The 15916-nt window shown below is 46.2% G+C and overlaps 1 protein-coding gene across 3 annotated transcripts in view; it reads left to right on the top strand.

The window, feature by feature from the left end:
- SUPT3H (SPT3 homolog, SAGA and STAGA complex component) overlaps window positions 1-15916 on the top strand; it is an 827513-nt gene that overhangs the window by 577995 nt on the left and 233602 nt on the right. For all 3 annotated transcript variants that reach the window (XM_033937114.1, XM_033937116.1, XM_033937115.1), the window contains exons 7-9: window positions 2603-2678; window positions 7970-8082; window positions 13669-13776. In XM_033937114.1, coding sequence (XP_033793005.1) covers window positions 2603-2678; window positions 7970-8082; window positions 13669-13776 — 297 coding nt within the window. The remainder of the gene's footprint in view (window positions 1-2602; window positions 2679-7969; window positions 8083-13668; window positions 13777-15916) is intronic.

Below are 15916 nucleotides of genomic sequence, written 5' to 3' on the forward strand. Positions count from 1 at the left end.
TTTACACGGATGGCTTCATCGACTTGTCGACCAGTACTCCCAAGTCTCTTTCCTGGGGGGTCTCTCCAAGTACCACCCCGGACATCCTGTATTTGTGTAACATGATGCAAGATTCTATATTAAGAGCAAATGCCCAGGGAAAGGATCTAGATGTCTTTGTTGAGGATACATTGAAATTCTCAGCTCAAGGGGCAGCATCAGCTAAGAAAGCAAATAGAATGTTAGGAATTATCAGGAAATGAATAGGAAACAAAGATGAAAATGTTATAATGCGCTTGTATTACTCTATGGTACGGCCGTACCTCGAATAATGTGTGCAATTCTGGTCACCATATCTAAGAAAAGATATAGCGACATTAGAAAAGGTACGGAGAAGGGCAACAAAAATGATAAAAGGGACAAGACAACTTCCCTATGAGGAAAGGCTAAAGTGTCAAGGGCTTTATAGCTTGGAGAAGAGATGGCTCTATAAAAATACTGAGTAGAGTGGAAAGGGTAGATGTGAATCAATTGTTTATTCTTTCCAAAAATACTAGGACTAGGAGTCATGCGATTAAGCTACTAAGTAGTAGATTTTAAACAATCCGGAGAAAAAAATTTCAACACACAATGTGTAATTAGACTCTGGAATTCGTTGCTGGAGAATGTGGTGAAATCAGAAGGTTAGCAGGGTTTAAAAAAGGTTTGACTAAATTCCTAAAAGGGAAGTCCATAGGCCATTTTGAGCTGGCTTGGGGAAATCCACCGTTTATTCCTAGGATAAGCAGTATAAAATATTTTATTACTTGGGAGCTAGCTAGATACTTGGGATCTGGGTTGGCCACTGTTGAAAACAGGATAATTGGTTTGATGGACCTTTGGACTGTCCCAGTATGGCAATTTTTATGTCATGCCCAGCTATATCATTGCCCTTATAGAATATATACTCATATTGATACCTGGGGGCATTGTAGGAGACTATTTTATAAAGCAGATAGGTCTTACTTCCTAGACTGCCTTTATGAAATAAGCATAAAATGGGTGCATTTTTGGAACTTTCAGATAGGCCACATGTAATTAAATAATCTGTCATGAAGGGCAGGTGTTTATGCACAGATATGGCTTCTTTTAAGCACAGTTAAAAGTACAGGTATACATGAGATGCTATTCTGAGCATGCTTTTATCCATGCCAAGCAGAGGGGTTCCAGTTTGTGGACGGGGTGATTGTTAGACTTATGTGCTTTATGTGTAAAGAAAAGCTTTGTAACATTACCAAAGGGTCGTTGACACTTGGAATGCGCTACCGGAGGAAGTGGTCAGGCAGAGTACGGTACAGGGATTCAAACAGAGTTTGGACGGATTCCTGAGGGATAAAGGGATCGTGGGATACTGAGAGAGGTGCTGGGATGTAATACAAGTATAGAAGGCTAACCAGGTAATAAGTATAGAAAGCCAACCAGGTCATGCATGTGCAAGACCGGGGGGTTAGGACTTCGATGGGATAATAGGACTTCAAATGAGAAACCAAGGTGGCAAGGGAGCCCCGTCTGGTGATTCAGACAGGTCGTGACCTGTTGGGCCGCCGCGGGAGCGGACCGCTGGGCAGGATGGACCTGTGGTCTGATCCGGCGGAGGCACTGCTTATGTTCTTATGTTCTTATTACATATACAATAAACTCTCAGTTTTTCCGGCAACCATGGGAATTGGTGGATGACAGATAACTGTAATTACTGGTTGCTTGAGAGTTACTGTACAAATAATTTTGTCTCCCTTCCCATTTCACTCTATCATCCCCACCCTCACTTGTTGGTCTAGCATCTGTTCTTCCCTTCTTTCTGAGGCACTTTCTCTCCCCCCCTTCTTCCCCCACTTATGGGTCCAGCATCTATCCATCTCCCCTCCCCTGCACCCTACTGGACCCTCCCTCAAAACACATGTGGCCCACCTCCCCCACCCCCCCCCCATCTGCAAGTCTGCCCTTCTGGACCCCCCTCACTTACTGAGGCAGCAGTGGCAGCCAGTCAGCAGAGGGAGAGCTGAAAACAGGCTTCTCGTAACCAGCCTTGGCAGGGCCTTTCCTCTGCCATGTCAGAAGTGATGCATCAGAGGAAAGGCCCTGCCAGGGCTGGCTGCAAGCAGCCTGTTTTCAGCGCTGCCTCTACTGGCTGGCTGCCACTGCTACTTCTTTAAGGGAGGGAGGATTTGTGGCACAGGACTGCTGCTGCTGCTGCTGCTGCTTCAGAGCTGGAGGGAGGGGGGCTCGCTGCTCAGAACCACTACTGCTGCTTTAGGGCTAGATGGAGGGGTGTTTGCGGCTCAGGACCATTGCCGCTGTTTCAAGGTTGGATGGAGGTCTGGGGGGGAGGGAGGGGTTTATGGCTCAGGAATGCTGCTGCTGCTTCGAGGCTGGAGGGGGGTTCATGGCTCAGGACCACTGCTGCTGCTTCAGGGACAATTTTTTTTTGGGGGGGGGAGTATTTTTTAAAAAAAAAATTTTTTTAACAGTTTGGTATGAGTGCCAGTTGCTTGAATACCGGTTAATTGGGATTCTGCTGTATTTCTGAGGATTATAAAAAAGCCATTACATTACCCTCTGATTTACACCTTTTTTCCTATTTCAGAGAGCAGAAAAACAAACTAGAATGATGGACTCAGCGCAATATGCAGAATTCTATGAAAGCCGACAACTGGGTTTTTGTAAGTATTCTCCAACAAGTGTGTAAAGATGATACCTCAAACGCCGAGACAAGCTATTATTCATTGCATTTTTATTAAGGTGAAGGGTCCTTCATATCCTGTATTGCCATACTTGTGATCCTACTGGACTTATATTTCTTTTTTAAGTATTGAATTGTATTCATTTTTCATATTAAAAAATAAAATGTAATATTTTTATGCTATCAGATATCATATTTTATAAAGTGTTCACCAAATCTTAAGCATATCCTTATCAGTCTCTTAAAGGGCAATTCTACAACAGGACACTTAGGAGTCCTTTTACAAAGCCGTGCTAGCAGTTTTATCGCACGCACCGAATTAGTGCGTGCTAGCCGGAAATCTACCGCCTGCTCAAAAGGAGGCGGTAGCGGCTAACGCGTGCGGCAATCTAGCGTGCGCTATGCCGCGCTTTAAGGCCCTAGCGTGGCTTTGTAAAAGGAGCCTTTACATTTACACACAAGTTATATACCTAAATGTTCAGAATAACTAACGGTGACATTCTCATGTGTACACATATGCCATTCTGTAATGGCATGAAAATTAATGGAGGGACGTACACGGGATGGAGCATGGGTGGGAAACAGGTTGGATTCCTACTTGTGCAAATAACTTACAGAATCTTTGTTATACATGTTGCTACCGCATTAAGGTGCCCTCAGTTATGCCGGTTCTTGGGATATAAATGTTAGACATGTAAATACCAGATTACACTTTAGGAATGATCTGCTCAGCTGCCACGATGGAATAGGCCAGTGGTTCCCACTTCCCAACTCTGTCCTGGAGGACCCCCAGGCCATTCGGTTTTTCAGGATAGCCCTAATAAATATGCATGAGAGAGATCTGCATATAATGGAGGTGCCAGACATGCAAATCTGCTCCATGCAGATTCATTACGGCTATCCTGAAAACCCGACTGGCCTGGGGGCCCTCCAGTAAAGGGTTGGGATCCACTGGAATAGACTGTCACCATGTGTTATTGGGACACCTAAACAAATCACTTATAGAATTGGCCCTTTATTTCCTTGGGATCTCCTTGTTAAGAGAGAAGTGTGCCTTCAAAGAAGTACAATGTTGACATGTGAGGAAATGTCATTAAATCATTTTTTTTACATTTTATTCACAAATGTTGCATTTTCTGAGTGAAAACCTGATCATTACAGCTCCTAAATTTGCATGTCTGTATTGGCATTGATCACCCTACAAAGACTGTGAAAATAAAATGGTGCCATGCAGAGAAGATTTTATTCATTTTGGAATTTTAAAGAAACCGAATAAATTATTTGGGCCCACAAAATCACAAAGGTGGGGGGGGGGGGGAGTAAGGTAACTAAGAATACCCTGCTAAGAATTTATTTTTTTTCTCATTACCATAAGTGCAGTAAATACATATTTCACAGTGCCATTTATCAGATCTTTGCACTTGCCAGTGCATTGCTGCGTTTTTTCAGTGGGTTGCAAACTGCTCATGTTTCAGACTACATGGTTTTCCACAACATGTTTTCTGCATTACTGTTATGCACAGTAGAGAGATTGGCAAAGTATAGTTGCATGACTGATTATTTAAGCCTTCTAAAATTAGCTAATGGTAGTCAGTTTTCATTCTCAATTTTATATGCATGCACGCACCACACATAAAATGGAAGAGTCTTTTCTATTTTAAATTGTAACCCCCTACTATGCTTTTTATCTTTAACATTGTCCAAATTCATCAGCACGTGCCATTCTAGTAGTAATAATATAACAGATTTAGGGCTTTACCAGCACTAATCTAATACAGGCATTTGTAGTACACAACTATAATGGGCAGTAAATGAATGGAGTTAGTTATGTATCAAGACATCCCTACAGCAACAGTTAGAGGATGACTAAGGCAAAGGTCATAGAAAAGGAGAGAGCCTGAATGTGATTAAAGATTCATTACAAAACAGCACATGACCCTACAATAAAAGATTAAACACAATGGTATCTTTAAATGACGTGCAAGTAAGTTATCGAAAATAAAGACTCATTTCAGTTGAATGAATATTTCATTATTAAATCATAAACTGCAAATAAAATGAATCATAAATAACAAGTTCTGTAAATGCCAGTAAATGTAAGAAAACACGTTCTCTGATCCCATTTTTTTTCTAATTTAGTGCAGTCTGCACACTCGGTTGAAATTTTGCATTGTACATCTGTGAAACATTAAGTAAATGGTACTTCAGATAGGGTGATTTGAGCAAATGAGAGGCTTGTGACAATGCCATTTATAAACCTAAAAATTATAATCAAGCCCTAACTCAAATGTAAATCTTCAGTTTACAAAAAATAAAAAAATTAAAAAAAATTAAGAACTTCTGAACCTGGATCCAATGATATAAATAAATCATATTTAGAGGTTAATTCACTAAGGATTTAAATTATAGTCACAGTTTCAAGTAACTATTTCAGCACATCTGAAAAAACATGCATAAAACATAGTGATTAGGATTTTGTGCTGGAAGACAGGAAAAAGTCATTTCCTGTATGTAGATTTATATTTGAGTCAGTCTTCAGCTCATCCCATGAATAGTTCTGACCTGTGGCATAGACACAAGGGGGCCTTGGAGGCTTGGGCTCCCCCAATTTGAGCTTAGGCCTTCTCTAGAACTATAGCACCAATTTAAATTGCTGGCGGGGATGCTGAAGCCCCGCCAGTTAGTTCGCAAGGCAATATTGTCCTCCTGGTGCTGCTTCTTTAATGTAGAAGTCAGTGGCATGCCTCCAGCCACTGTCGGTAGTTCTTATGCATGCTCAAAGCATTCACAGGAAGTCTTGGCGGTGGCTGGAGGAACGTCAACAACTTCTACATTAAGGTTTGGACAATTTCCTAGAGGAAAAGTCTGTGATCTGTTATTGAGAAAGCTACTGCTTGCCCTGGATCAGTAGCGTGGAATGTTGCTACTCCTTGGGTTTTGGCTAGGTACTAGGGACCTGGATTGGCCACCTTGAGAATGGGCTACTGGGCTTGATGGACCATTGGTCTGACTCAGTAAGGCTATTCTTATGTTCTTATGCTAGGAGGAGAGTAGCGCCTCAGGAACTGACTGGTGGGGCTTCAGCATACCCACTAGCAAAAGTATCTTTAGTGCGAGTGGAGGGAGGAAGGAAGGACAGTTGATTTTGCAGTGACATATCTGACTGGCAATTATCTGTGCTCAGGCGGCACTATCCTTGTAACCTTTCTGTTGTTATTTTTGTAATTAAACAAAAATGTGACCTAAAATTTCAATGATGAAGTGATTGCAGATTCAGTAAACCAACATGCAAATTAAATTTTGTAATATTAGGTGGTCCTTGGCACCAATTAAGCGCGATTTCTCACAAAATGTGGTTTGTAATGTGTAGTAGAGAATGACACGGTGAAAAAATTGGTCCCCGTCACCGCCCCGTCCCCGTCTCACCATCCCCGTCACCGCCCCGTCCCCGTCTCACCATCCCCGTCACCGCCCCGTCCCCGTCTCACCATCCTCTTCACCGCCCCGTCACCGCCACTGCCACCCCATTCACCGCCCCGTCACCGCCACTGCAATCCCATTCACTTTTCTTTATTTACGTATAAAGGAAACATTCTTTAAAACTTTAAAACTTTAAAACTTAGTTAAATATTAGTTAATAACTATACAAAAACAAAACACGCAGAGAAAAAATTAATTAATAAAAATTCTCAAAACTGACACATTTTGATCACTAAATTTAAAATAGTTATTTTTCATACAGTTTTTCAATCACTAATCTTCCACCACCCCTGGGGCTAGCAATGCAAAAACAAACACGACATGTACTTTAAATGCTGCCGTGATTAGCATAGTGACCGCGGCTACGGCTGCAAGTCTCCCCTCCCCCCAGCGATCACGGCAGGAGGGCACCCAACCCCTCCTGTAGACCCCCCAACGGCCCTCCCGACAATCGCAGCAGAAGGGTACCCAACCCCTCCTGCCGGTCCTCCCAATGGCCTCCCCTAAGATCGCCGGCAGGAGGGTACCCAACCCCTCCTGCTGGACCCCCCCCCAACGAACCCTCCCACCCCGGAACCGCCTTAGTCTTACTTTCCAAGTTGGACCGGACGGCTCCTCACACGTATGGCCAGCAGGCTTGCCTCCGTCCAAATGAGGCGGGCCCGCCCCTACCCTGCCCAACCCACAGGATCCTAGGGCCTGATGGGTCTAGGCACCTAAAGCCACTCCCGCTATAGGAGGGGCCTTAGGTGCTTGGGCCAATCAGGCCCTAGGATCCTGTGGGTTAGGCAGGGGAGGGGAGGGGCGGGCCCGCCTCATTTGGACGGAGGCAGGCCTGCTGGCCAGACGAGCGAGGAGCTGTCCGGTCCAACTTGGAAAGTAAGACTAAGGGGGTTCCGGGGTGGGAGGGTTCGTTGGGGGGGTCCAGCAGGAGGGGTTGGGTACCCTCCTGCCGGCGATCTTAGGGGAGGCCATTGGGAGGCAGGGGAGGGGAGGGGCGGGCCCACCTCATTTGGACGGAGGCAGGCCTGCTGGCCAGACGAGCGAGGAGCTGTCCGGTCCAACTTGGAAAGTAAGACTAAGGGGGTTCCGGGGTGGGAGGGTTCGTTGGGGGGGGGTCCAGCAGGAGGGGTTGGGTACCCTCCTGCCGGCGATCTTAGGGGAGGCCATTGGGAGGACCGGCAGGAGGGGTTGGGTACCCTTCTGCTGCGATTGGCAGGAAGGGTTGATCTGACAAATGAGGAGCACGGTGAAACACAGGTAAATAGCGGTTCCTAGAAGGGGGTACATTGGCCCGCGGGGACAAACCTGTTCACCGTTTCCGCGGTCGGTGAATGGCCTTGTCCCCGTCACCGCAGCGACTGCTAGTTTTCTTCCCCGTTTTCGGCGGTGACCCGCGGCTTAAATGCGGTGGCCGCGGGTAAACCGTCACCGTGTCATTCTCTAATGTGTAGCACCTTCCATTTGCAATCTTTTCCTGAGTTTAAAGTGTCCCTAAAAACATGACCTTTTGCCCAGGCCTTCCTAAAATTGCTTAACTACCTTTTGTCTTCACTAATCTGTTTCTTCCTACCCTTTCTTTTCCTGTTTTTCTTGTTTACATTTTGTGTTGGTAATATTGTTGTGCTATTTGCCTCTTTCCTACTGTGTATATTTAACCTGTATTTCTCTGTCATGCTTTCAGTATTTGGTTATGGCAAACTGCTTTATGAGAAGTGGTGTGTATTAAGCATTGAAATAAGCATCAGTATAATAATACTGTTCAATTTATTCTCCATTTTAAATTGGCAGCCAAGAAAGCTTCAAAGTTTCGAGACTGGTTAGACTGTAGCAGCATGGAGATAAAACCAAATGCAATTGCTATGGAGATTTTAGCCTATCTGGCTTATGAAACTGTGGCTCAGGTAAGGAAATCTTGAAGGATTTTTTTCCAAGTTGTCTTAGCAGCAATAATTGTGTGTGTTTCTCAAATTGGTGGAATGGTCTCATGGTTAAAGTTGAAGGTGAGAATCAGGGAAGCAAAGCTTGAAATCCCATTTCCTTGTCATCTGAGGCTCTACCATTCTGAACAAACGGGCATTATCCCCTCCTTCCAACAGATGGAGGTAGAGAAAACCGATCTTTTCCAATGAACTTACTGGTATAATCTGCTGGTGCTCAATGAACATTTCTGTATTTTTCTCTACTTCTAGCAGATGTTAGGCTGTTCAGGCTAGTGCTTCTGATCCCTGGCTTAGTTCCCACATCTTCAGGCTTTCTTGAAATCAGACACAGTCTCTTTCTCCACCACCTATTCTGGGAGACTGTTCCATGCATATCATACTTTCTGTAAAATGGTATTTCCTTAGATTACTCCTATCTCCATCACCTCTTCCGGGAGACTGTTCCATGCATCTACCATCTTTTCTGAAAAAAGGTATTTGCTTAGATTACTCCTGAGCCTATCAACTCTTAACTTCATCCTATGCCCTCTCATTCCTTTCAAATGAAAGAGACTTGACTCATGCACATTTAAGCCATGTAGGTATTTAAAAGCCACAGCCATTTGCCCATTGAACAAATGTCTGAGAGCTTTATCCCTCAATGTTTCTGGTTTCTAATTGTCCATATTTGCAGAGGAATCCTTAGGGGAACTTTTTGATCTTTAAATATAGTTTGTTTATTCTATCTTTGGCATAAACATACTGATAGATTCTAGGCTGTACCACTCCTTATATTAGTAATGTCACAGGAAAAGTTCAGATTTTTTACCTCCCTCCAGAGGCGTACCTAGCATATGTGACACCCGGGGCCCATCATTTTTTGGCACCCCCCCCCATATGTACGAAAAACATGATTTTTAGTAACAAGCCACACGTCACACACGAGTACCTAGGAAAAGTCAGCATCTTACATATTGCAATGAGCAGTACATCAATACACCCATTGTAAAACTAAACAAGCCAGACCAGTACAGATCAATCCTACACCGTCAATCCTAACAGAAAACCATGTATTTCGAACACAGAACACACCTTAGCCTAGTATGAAATGTCATCACAAACTAACCCCTCCCCCTTTTACAAAACTGTAGTGTCGACTTTAGCCACGGTGGTAACAGCTCTGACGCTTATAGAATTCTGAGCATCAGAGCTGCTACCACCACGGCTGGCACTAAAAACGCTCCACAGTTTAGTAAAAGGGGGAATAAAATAGAAATTCATGGACAAAGGTTGAATTGAACCAGCAAGAAGCTGGACTCTGCATAAAATGCAACACCACAGAAACAGTGACATATGTCTCCTAAAGCAATAAATAAGTAGAAAATTTTTGTTCTACCTTTGTCTTCTCTGGTTTCTGCTTTCCTCATCTTCTTGTTACTGTCTTCCTTCCATCCACTGTCTGCCCCTCCCTATATGGCATCTTCTCTCCTTCTATGCCCCTTCCCCTTACATCTCTCCTCTAGACCCCCTCCCCACTTTGGTCTGGCATCCATCATCTTCCCTCTGTTCCCTTATGGTCTGGCATCTTTCTCCTTTCATCTCTCTTTCCCTACCCCCTGTGGTTTTTAGCATCTCTCTCTTCTCATTTCCTCCGCTCAGATCTGATATCTCTGTCTCCTTCCCCGTTCTCTGGCATCTCTCCTCCCTCTCTTCCCTTTCCTTCTCTGGTCTTCCTTCTTTATTTTCTGCCTCCGTCTAAATTAAATTATTTCTTACTATGCAGTCCTCAGTTTCCCTCTTTTCACTATGTCTACCCACAGCATGCCACCCCTTTCCTTCACCCCTCCACTATCTCACTAACTCTATCTTCTTCCCCCATCCAGCATATGTCCTTTTTCTTTATCCCTCCTTCCATCCAGTATGTGTTCTCTTTCTCCAATTCCATTCAGCATTTGCTCTCCCTTCTCCCCACTTCCATCATCTGACCTCTTCTCTCTCCCCTTTCTACCCAATTCCATCATCTGCCCCCTTCTCTCAATCTCTCCATCCACCATAGGCCCATCTTTCTCCCTTTCTCACCTTTCCGATTTTGGCAACAAGATCTGCAACGCCTGCCCGCCCCCCCCCCCCCCCCGGACAACAGGCCCGGTCCGACAAACCTCCCTGCCCTGTGGCTGGCGATGTCTAAACTGCCTTCTTACAGCAGCCGGAGCGTTGTAGTTGCATATGGCTGCCGTAAAGGTGGTCTCTGATGCAACTTCCAGTTGTGTCAGAGATAACCTTTACGGCAGCCACATGCAGCTTCAACGCTCTAGCTCAGGGGTGCCCACACTTTTTGGGCTTCCAAGCTACTTTTAAAATGACCAAGTCAAAATGATCTACCAACAATAAAATAAAAAAAAAACACAAAGCACACTATACGCTGAGAAAATGTTAATTATCATTCCTATTCTGGGTTTTTTTCAAAGAGGTCAAGGCAGATGACTCTATGCACTGTCACCTCAGTAACAACCATACAAAAATAGACAAATATACCCCCTCCCTTTTTACTAAACCACAATAGCAGTTTTTAGCGCAGGGAGCTGCGCTGAATGCCCAGGGCTACTCTTGACGCTCATAGGCTCCCTGCGCTAAAAACCGCTATTGTGGTTTAGTAAAAGGGGCCATAGTGCAAAATATAGACAGTAGATATAAATTCACACATTTTGATCACTACCGTATTTTCGCGGATATAACGCGCGCGTTATACGTGATTTTACGTACCGCGCATACCCCTCGCGCGTTATATGCCTGAGCGCGGTATACAAAAGTTTTTAAACATAGTTCCCACCCCGCCCGACGCCCGATTCACCCCCCCAGCAGGACCGCTCGCACCCCCACCCCGAACGACCGCTCGCACGCGCTCCCACCCGCACCCGCATCCACGATCGGAGCAAGAGGGAGCCCAAGCCCTCTTGCCCGGCCGACTCCCCGACGTCCGATACATCCCCCCCCCCGGCAGGACCACTCGCACCCTCACCCCGAAGGACCGCCGACTCCCCAACAATATCGGGCCAGGAGGGAGCCCAAACCCTCCTGGCCACGGCGACCCCCTAACCCCACCCCGCACTACATTACGGGCAGGAGGGATCCCAGGCCCTCCTGCCCTCGACGCAAACCCCCCTCCCTCCAACGACCGTCCCCCCCCAAGAACCTCCGACCGACCCGCGACCCCCCTGGCCGACCCCCCCACCCCCCTTCCCCGTACCTTTGGAAGTTGGCCGGACAGACGGGAGCCAAACCCGCCTGTCCGGCAGGCAGCCAACGAAGGAATGAGGCCGGATTGGCCCATCCGTCCTAAAGCTCCGCCTACTGGTGGGGCCTAAGGCGCGTGGGCCAATCAGAATAGGCCCTGGAGCCTTAGGTCCCACCTGGGGGCGCGGCCTGAGGCACATGGGCCAAACCCGACCATGTGTCTCAGGCCGCGCCCCAGGTGGGACCTAAGGCTCCAGGGCCTATTCTGATTGGCCCACGCGCCTTAGGCCCCACCAGTAGGCGGAGCTTTAGGACGGATGGGCCAATCCGGCCTCATTCCTTCGTTGGCTGCCTGCCGGACAGGCGGGTTTGGCTCCCGTCTGTCCGGCCAACTTCCAAAGGTACGGGGAAGGGGGGTGGGGGGGTCGGCCAGGGGGGTCGCGGGTCGGTCGGAGGGTCTTGGGGGGGGGGCGGTGGTTGGGGGGGGGGGGTTTGCGTCGAGGGCAGGAGGGCCTGGGATCCCTCCTGCCCGTAATGTAGTGCGGGGTGGGGTTAGGGGGTCGCCGTGGCCAGGAGGGTTTGGGCTCCCTTCTGGCCCAACTACACAAAGTACGGGGAAGGCGGGTGGGGGTGTCGTGGGGGTCGGCCAGGGGGGTCGCGGGTCGGCTGGGGGACGGGCGGAGGTTCTTGGGGGGGGGCGGTCGTTGGGGGGAGGGGGTTTGCGTCGAGGGCAGGAGGGCCTGGGATCCCTCCTGCCCGTAATGTAGTGCGGGGTGGGGTTAGGGGGTCGCCGTGGCCAGGAGGATTTGGGCTCCCTCCTGGCCCAATATAGTCGGGGAGTCGGCGGTCCTTCGGGGTGGGGGTGCGAGTGGTCCTGCCGAGGGGGGAGAAGAATCGGACGTCGAGGGGGGGCATCAGGCTTTCAGGATGGGGACAGGACTTCAAGGGGGGACAGGCAGACCTTCAAGGGGGGACAGGACTTCAAGGGGGACAGGCACGGAGAGGCGGGGCAGTGCACCGAAAGTCAGGGCGGGTGAACGGTGAGTCGGGGCAACCAGAGGAGAGTCGGGGCAGTGCACCGAAAGTCAGGGTGAGTCGGGGCAACCAGAGGAGAGTCGGGGCAGTGCACCGAAAGTCAGGGTGAGTCGGGGCAACCAGATGAGAGTCGGGGAGGGCGAAAGGAGAGTCGGGGTGGCCAGAGGAGAGTCGGGCAGCATGCGCGTTATATGCCTGAGCGCGGTATAGAAAAGTTTTTGTACATATCATCGTGATTTCTGCGCGCTATACCCCTGTGCGCGTTTTACAATGGTGCGCGTTATATCCGCGAAAATACGGTAAATTGAAAATAAAATCATTTTTCCTACCTTGTCTGGTGATTTCATGAGTCTCTGGTTGCACTTTCTTCTTCTGACTGTGCATCCAATCTTTCTTCCCTTCTTTCAGCCTGTATGCTTCATCTCCTCCAGACCTCATTCCCTCCCTCAGCTTTTTCTTCCTCTCTCCCTGCCCTTTCTTTCTCCCTGCCTCCCTTTCTTTTTTCTCTCTTCATGCCCCTTTTCTTTTTTCTGTTTCCCTTCAGTCTCCCTGCCTGCCCTCCACCAAGCCACTGCTGCCACCATCGGGGAACAGGCCCCAAAGCCGCGGCCGCGGCCACCCCAAACTCTCTCTGCTTCTCTACGTCGGGCCGACCAGCATTCCTCTCCCCGACATCAATTCTGCCGTCATTGAGGAAGTTCCGCCCAGCCAGGCAGCGATTGGCTAGCCCGATCTTCCTTTCCGAAGGCAGAATTGACGTCAGGGAGAGGAAGGCTGATCGGCCTGGTAGATCGCCAAGGCAAAGTGAGTCTATCACGGAGCCCGGGATGGGCTCCGCAATCGACTAACTTTGTCTTGGCAATCGACCATTTTACGGACCTGGCCGGCTGTGCACCCCCCTAAGGCTGCACCCGGGGCGGACTCCCCCCACGTGGTACGCCACTGCCTCCCTCTGCTGGTAGAGGAATATACCCCTTTGGTCTGGACTGGTCTATCAGGAATTAGGGAAAGGACCTTACCAGGTAAGGTCAAATTTTATCAAAATGCTGCGGTGGCCCTGATTCACTAAATATTTTCCCACAGACACAAAATGTGAGAAAAGCCTACATAAATCAGTCTCACACTGATTAAGAATTTAAAAATTCTAGGTTGTGGAAAATCTCCATATATTCAGTACATGCATGTTCTATGCTCCATCACTGTAACACTCTTGAGCCACTATCTTTGAAAATTATGTTCTAGTACTTTATCCTTTCATTTATTTTTCTTTTGTGATTCTTTATTTTTTGTTTCTTGTAGTTAGTGGACCTGGCTCTCTTGGTCAAACAGGACATGACTCCAAAGGCAGGTGACCCATTCACTCATGCTGTATCTGCTACCTTCATACAGCATCATAGTTCTGTTGAGGTAAATGTTTTTGTTGTCAAGTCCTTTTTTTATTGTAATGCTCAATCAGAATTTGTCCATGAATGCTTCTGTCCAATGCACTTTATTTCCGATGAACTAATGTATGAAGGAAACCTTTTATTACATAATGACACATCAGGAAAATAATAATGAAAATGGAGTAGATGTACTCTTATAATACCCTAGGTTAATGTTCTTCAATGCAAGGCCCGAGAGGTGGGGGATGGGCAATGGCAGGCTCCCATTGTCTTTTTGTTTCTCCTACCTAGGCTCAGGACAGTAAGGTTAAAGTTGAAGGACAAGGTGTTTTTCAATAGATAAAAGAGAATGCCTTTGGAAATGCTCATAATCTTAAGGATACCCACTAATGAAGTTTGAAGGTAGGCTGATGGAGTTGGATAATAATAATAATAACTTTATTCTTTTATACCGCCATAACCAAAAGTTCTAGGCGGTTTACACTAAAAAGAAGTGGACAATCAGCGAAATACAATAATACAGTAAAAAATACAAATATTTGTAAAATAGAATTTCAATAATAAAACTCACTAAATAATAAACTTATTGAACAAAGTGGTCTTAATTAATTTCCGGAAATTGCAATAGGGTAACATAGCTTGCTGAATACATTTACCTAACCAAGACTGTTGCCTACCAGCTTGAAATGCTAGGGTCCTATCTAAGGTCTTATATCTACACCCATTAATTTTTGGATAAGCAAATAAGTAGAAGTTTCTAGTTTCTCTTGATGGTCTATGCAACACAAAATGAGGAAAAAGGTAAGCTGGAGACAATCCCGATATCAGTTTAAAGCAGATACAGGAAAATTTGAATAATACTCTTGCCTCCAAAGGCAGCCAATGAAATAAATGATAATATGGACTAATATGGTCGTTCTTTTTTAAACCAAAAATCAATCGAACAGCTGTCATTGGCACCCACTGATCAGGTGTATCATGTGTCTGCATGGAAAGACATTTGGCATGTAATAAGGAGAGAGATCTTGAAAAGAAGATTGTGTTGGAAGCAAAAACACAAAGTAAACACTTTTTTTAGGTATATTAAAAGCAAGAAGCTGGGAAGAGAATCAGTTGGACTGCTAGACTACCGAGGGATAAAAGGGGCTCTTGGGGAAGACAACGCCATATTGGAGAGATTAAATTAATTCTTTGCTTCGAGGAAGTTCTAGGGGAGTTGCTGGTTCCAGAAATGGTATTCAATTCTGATGAATCAGAGTAAATGAAACAAATCTCTGTAACATTGGAAGATGTAATGGGTCAATTTGACAAATTGAACAGTAACAAATTGCTTGGACTGGATGGTATACATCCCAGAGTGCTGATAGAATTGAAAAATTAACTTGCAGAACTATTGTTAGTAATTTTTCTTTAAAATCCAGCATAGTACTGGAAGACTGGCGGATGGCTAACGTGATGCCATTTTTAAAAAAGGGTTCCAGAGGTGATCCGGGAAATTATAGACTGGTGAGTCCAATGTCGGTGCAGGGCAAAATGGCAGCGACTATTACAATTACAAAATGATAGCACATATTCATAAGCATGGATTAATGAGAGAAAGCCAACATGGATTTAGTCAAGGGAAATCTTGTCTCACTAATCTACTATATTTCTTGAAGGGTTGAATGAACATGTGGATAAAGGTGAGCCAGTTGATACTGTGTATTTGGATTTTCAAAAAGTATTTGACAAAGTACCTCATGGAACATAAGAACATAAGCAATGCCTCTGCTGGGTCAAACCTGAGGTCCATCGTGCCCAGCAGTCCGCTCACACGGCGGCCCAACAGGTCCAGGACCTGTGCAGTAATCCTCTATCTATACCCCTCTATCCCCTTTTCCAGCAGGAAATTGCCCAATCCTTTCTTGAACCCCAGTACTGTACTCTGCCCTATTACGCCCTCTGGAAGCGCATTCCAGGTGTCCACCACATGTTGGGTAAAGAAGAACTTCCTAGCATTTGTTTTGAATCTGTCCCCTTTCAACTTTTCCAAATGCCCTCTTGTTCTTTTATTATTCGAAAGTTTGAAGAATCTGTCCCTCTCTACTCTCTCTATGCCCTTCATGATCTTGTAAGTCTCTATCATATCCCCTCTAAGTCTCCTCTTCTCAAGGGAAAAGAGT

This window comes from Geotrypetes seraphini, chromosome 3 (assembly GCF_902459505.1).
Source record: "Geotrypetes seraphini chromosome 3, aGeoSer1.1, whole genome shotgun sequence".
Classification (NCBI taxonomy): Eukaryota; Metazoa; Chordata; class Amphibia; order Gymnophiona; family Dermophiidae; genus Geotrypetes; species Geotrypetes seraphini.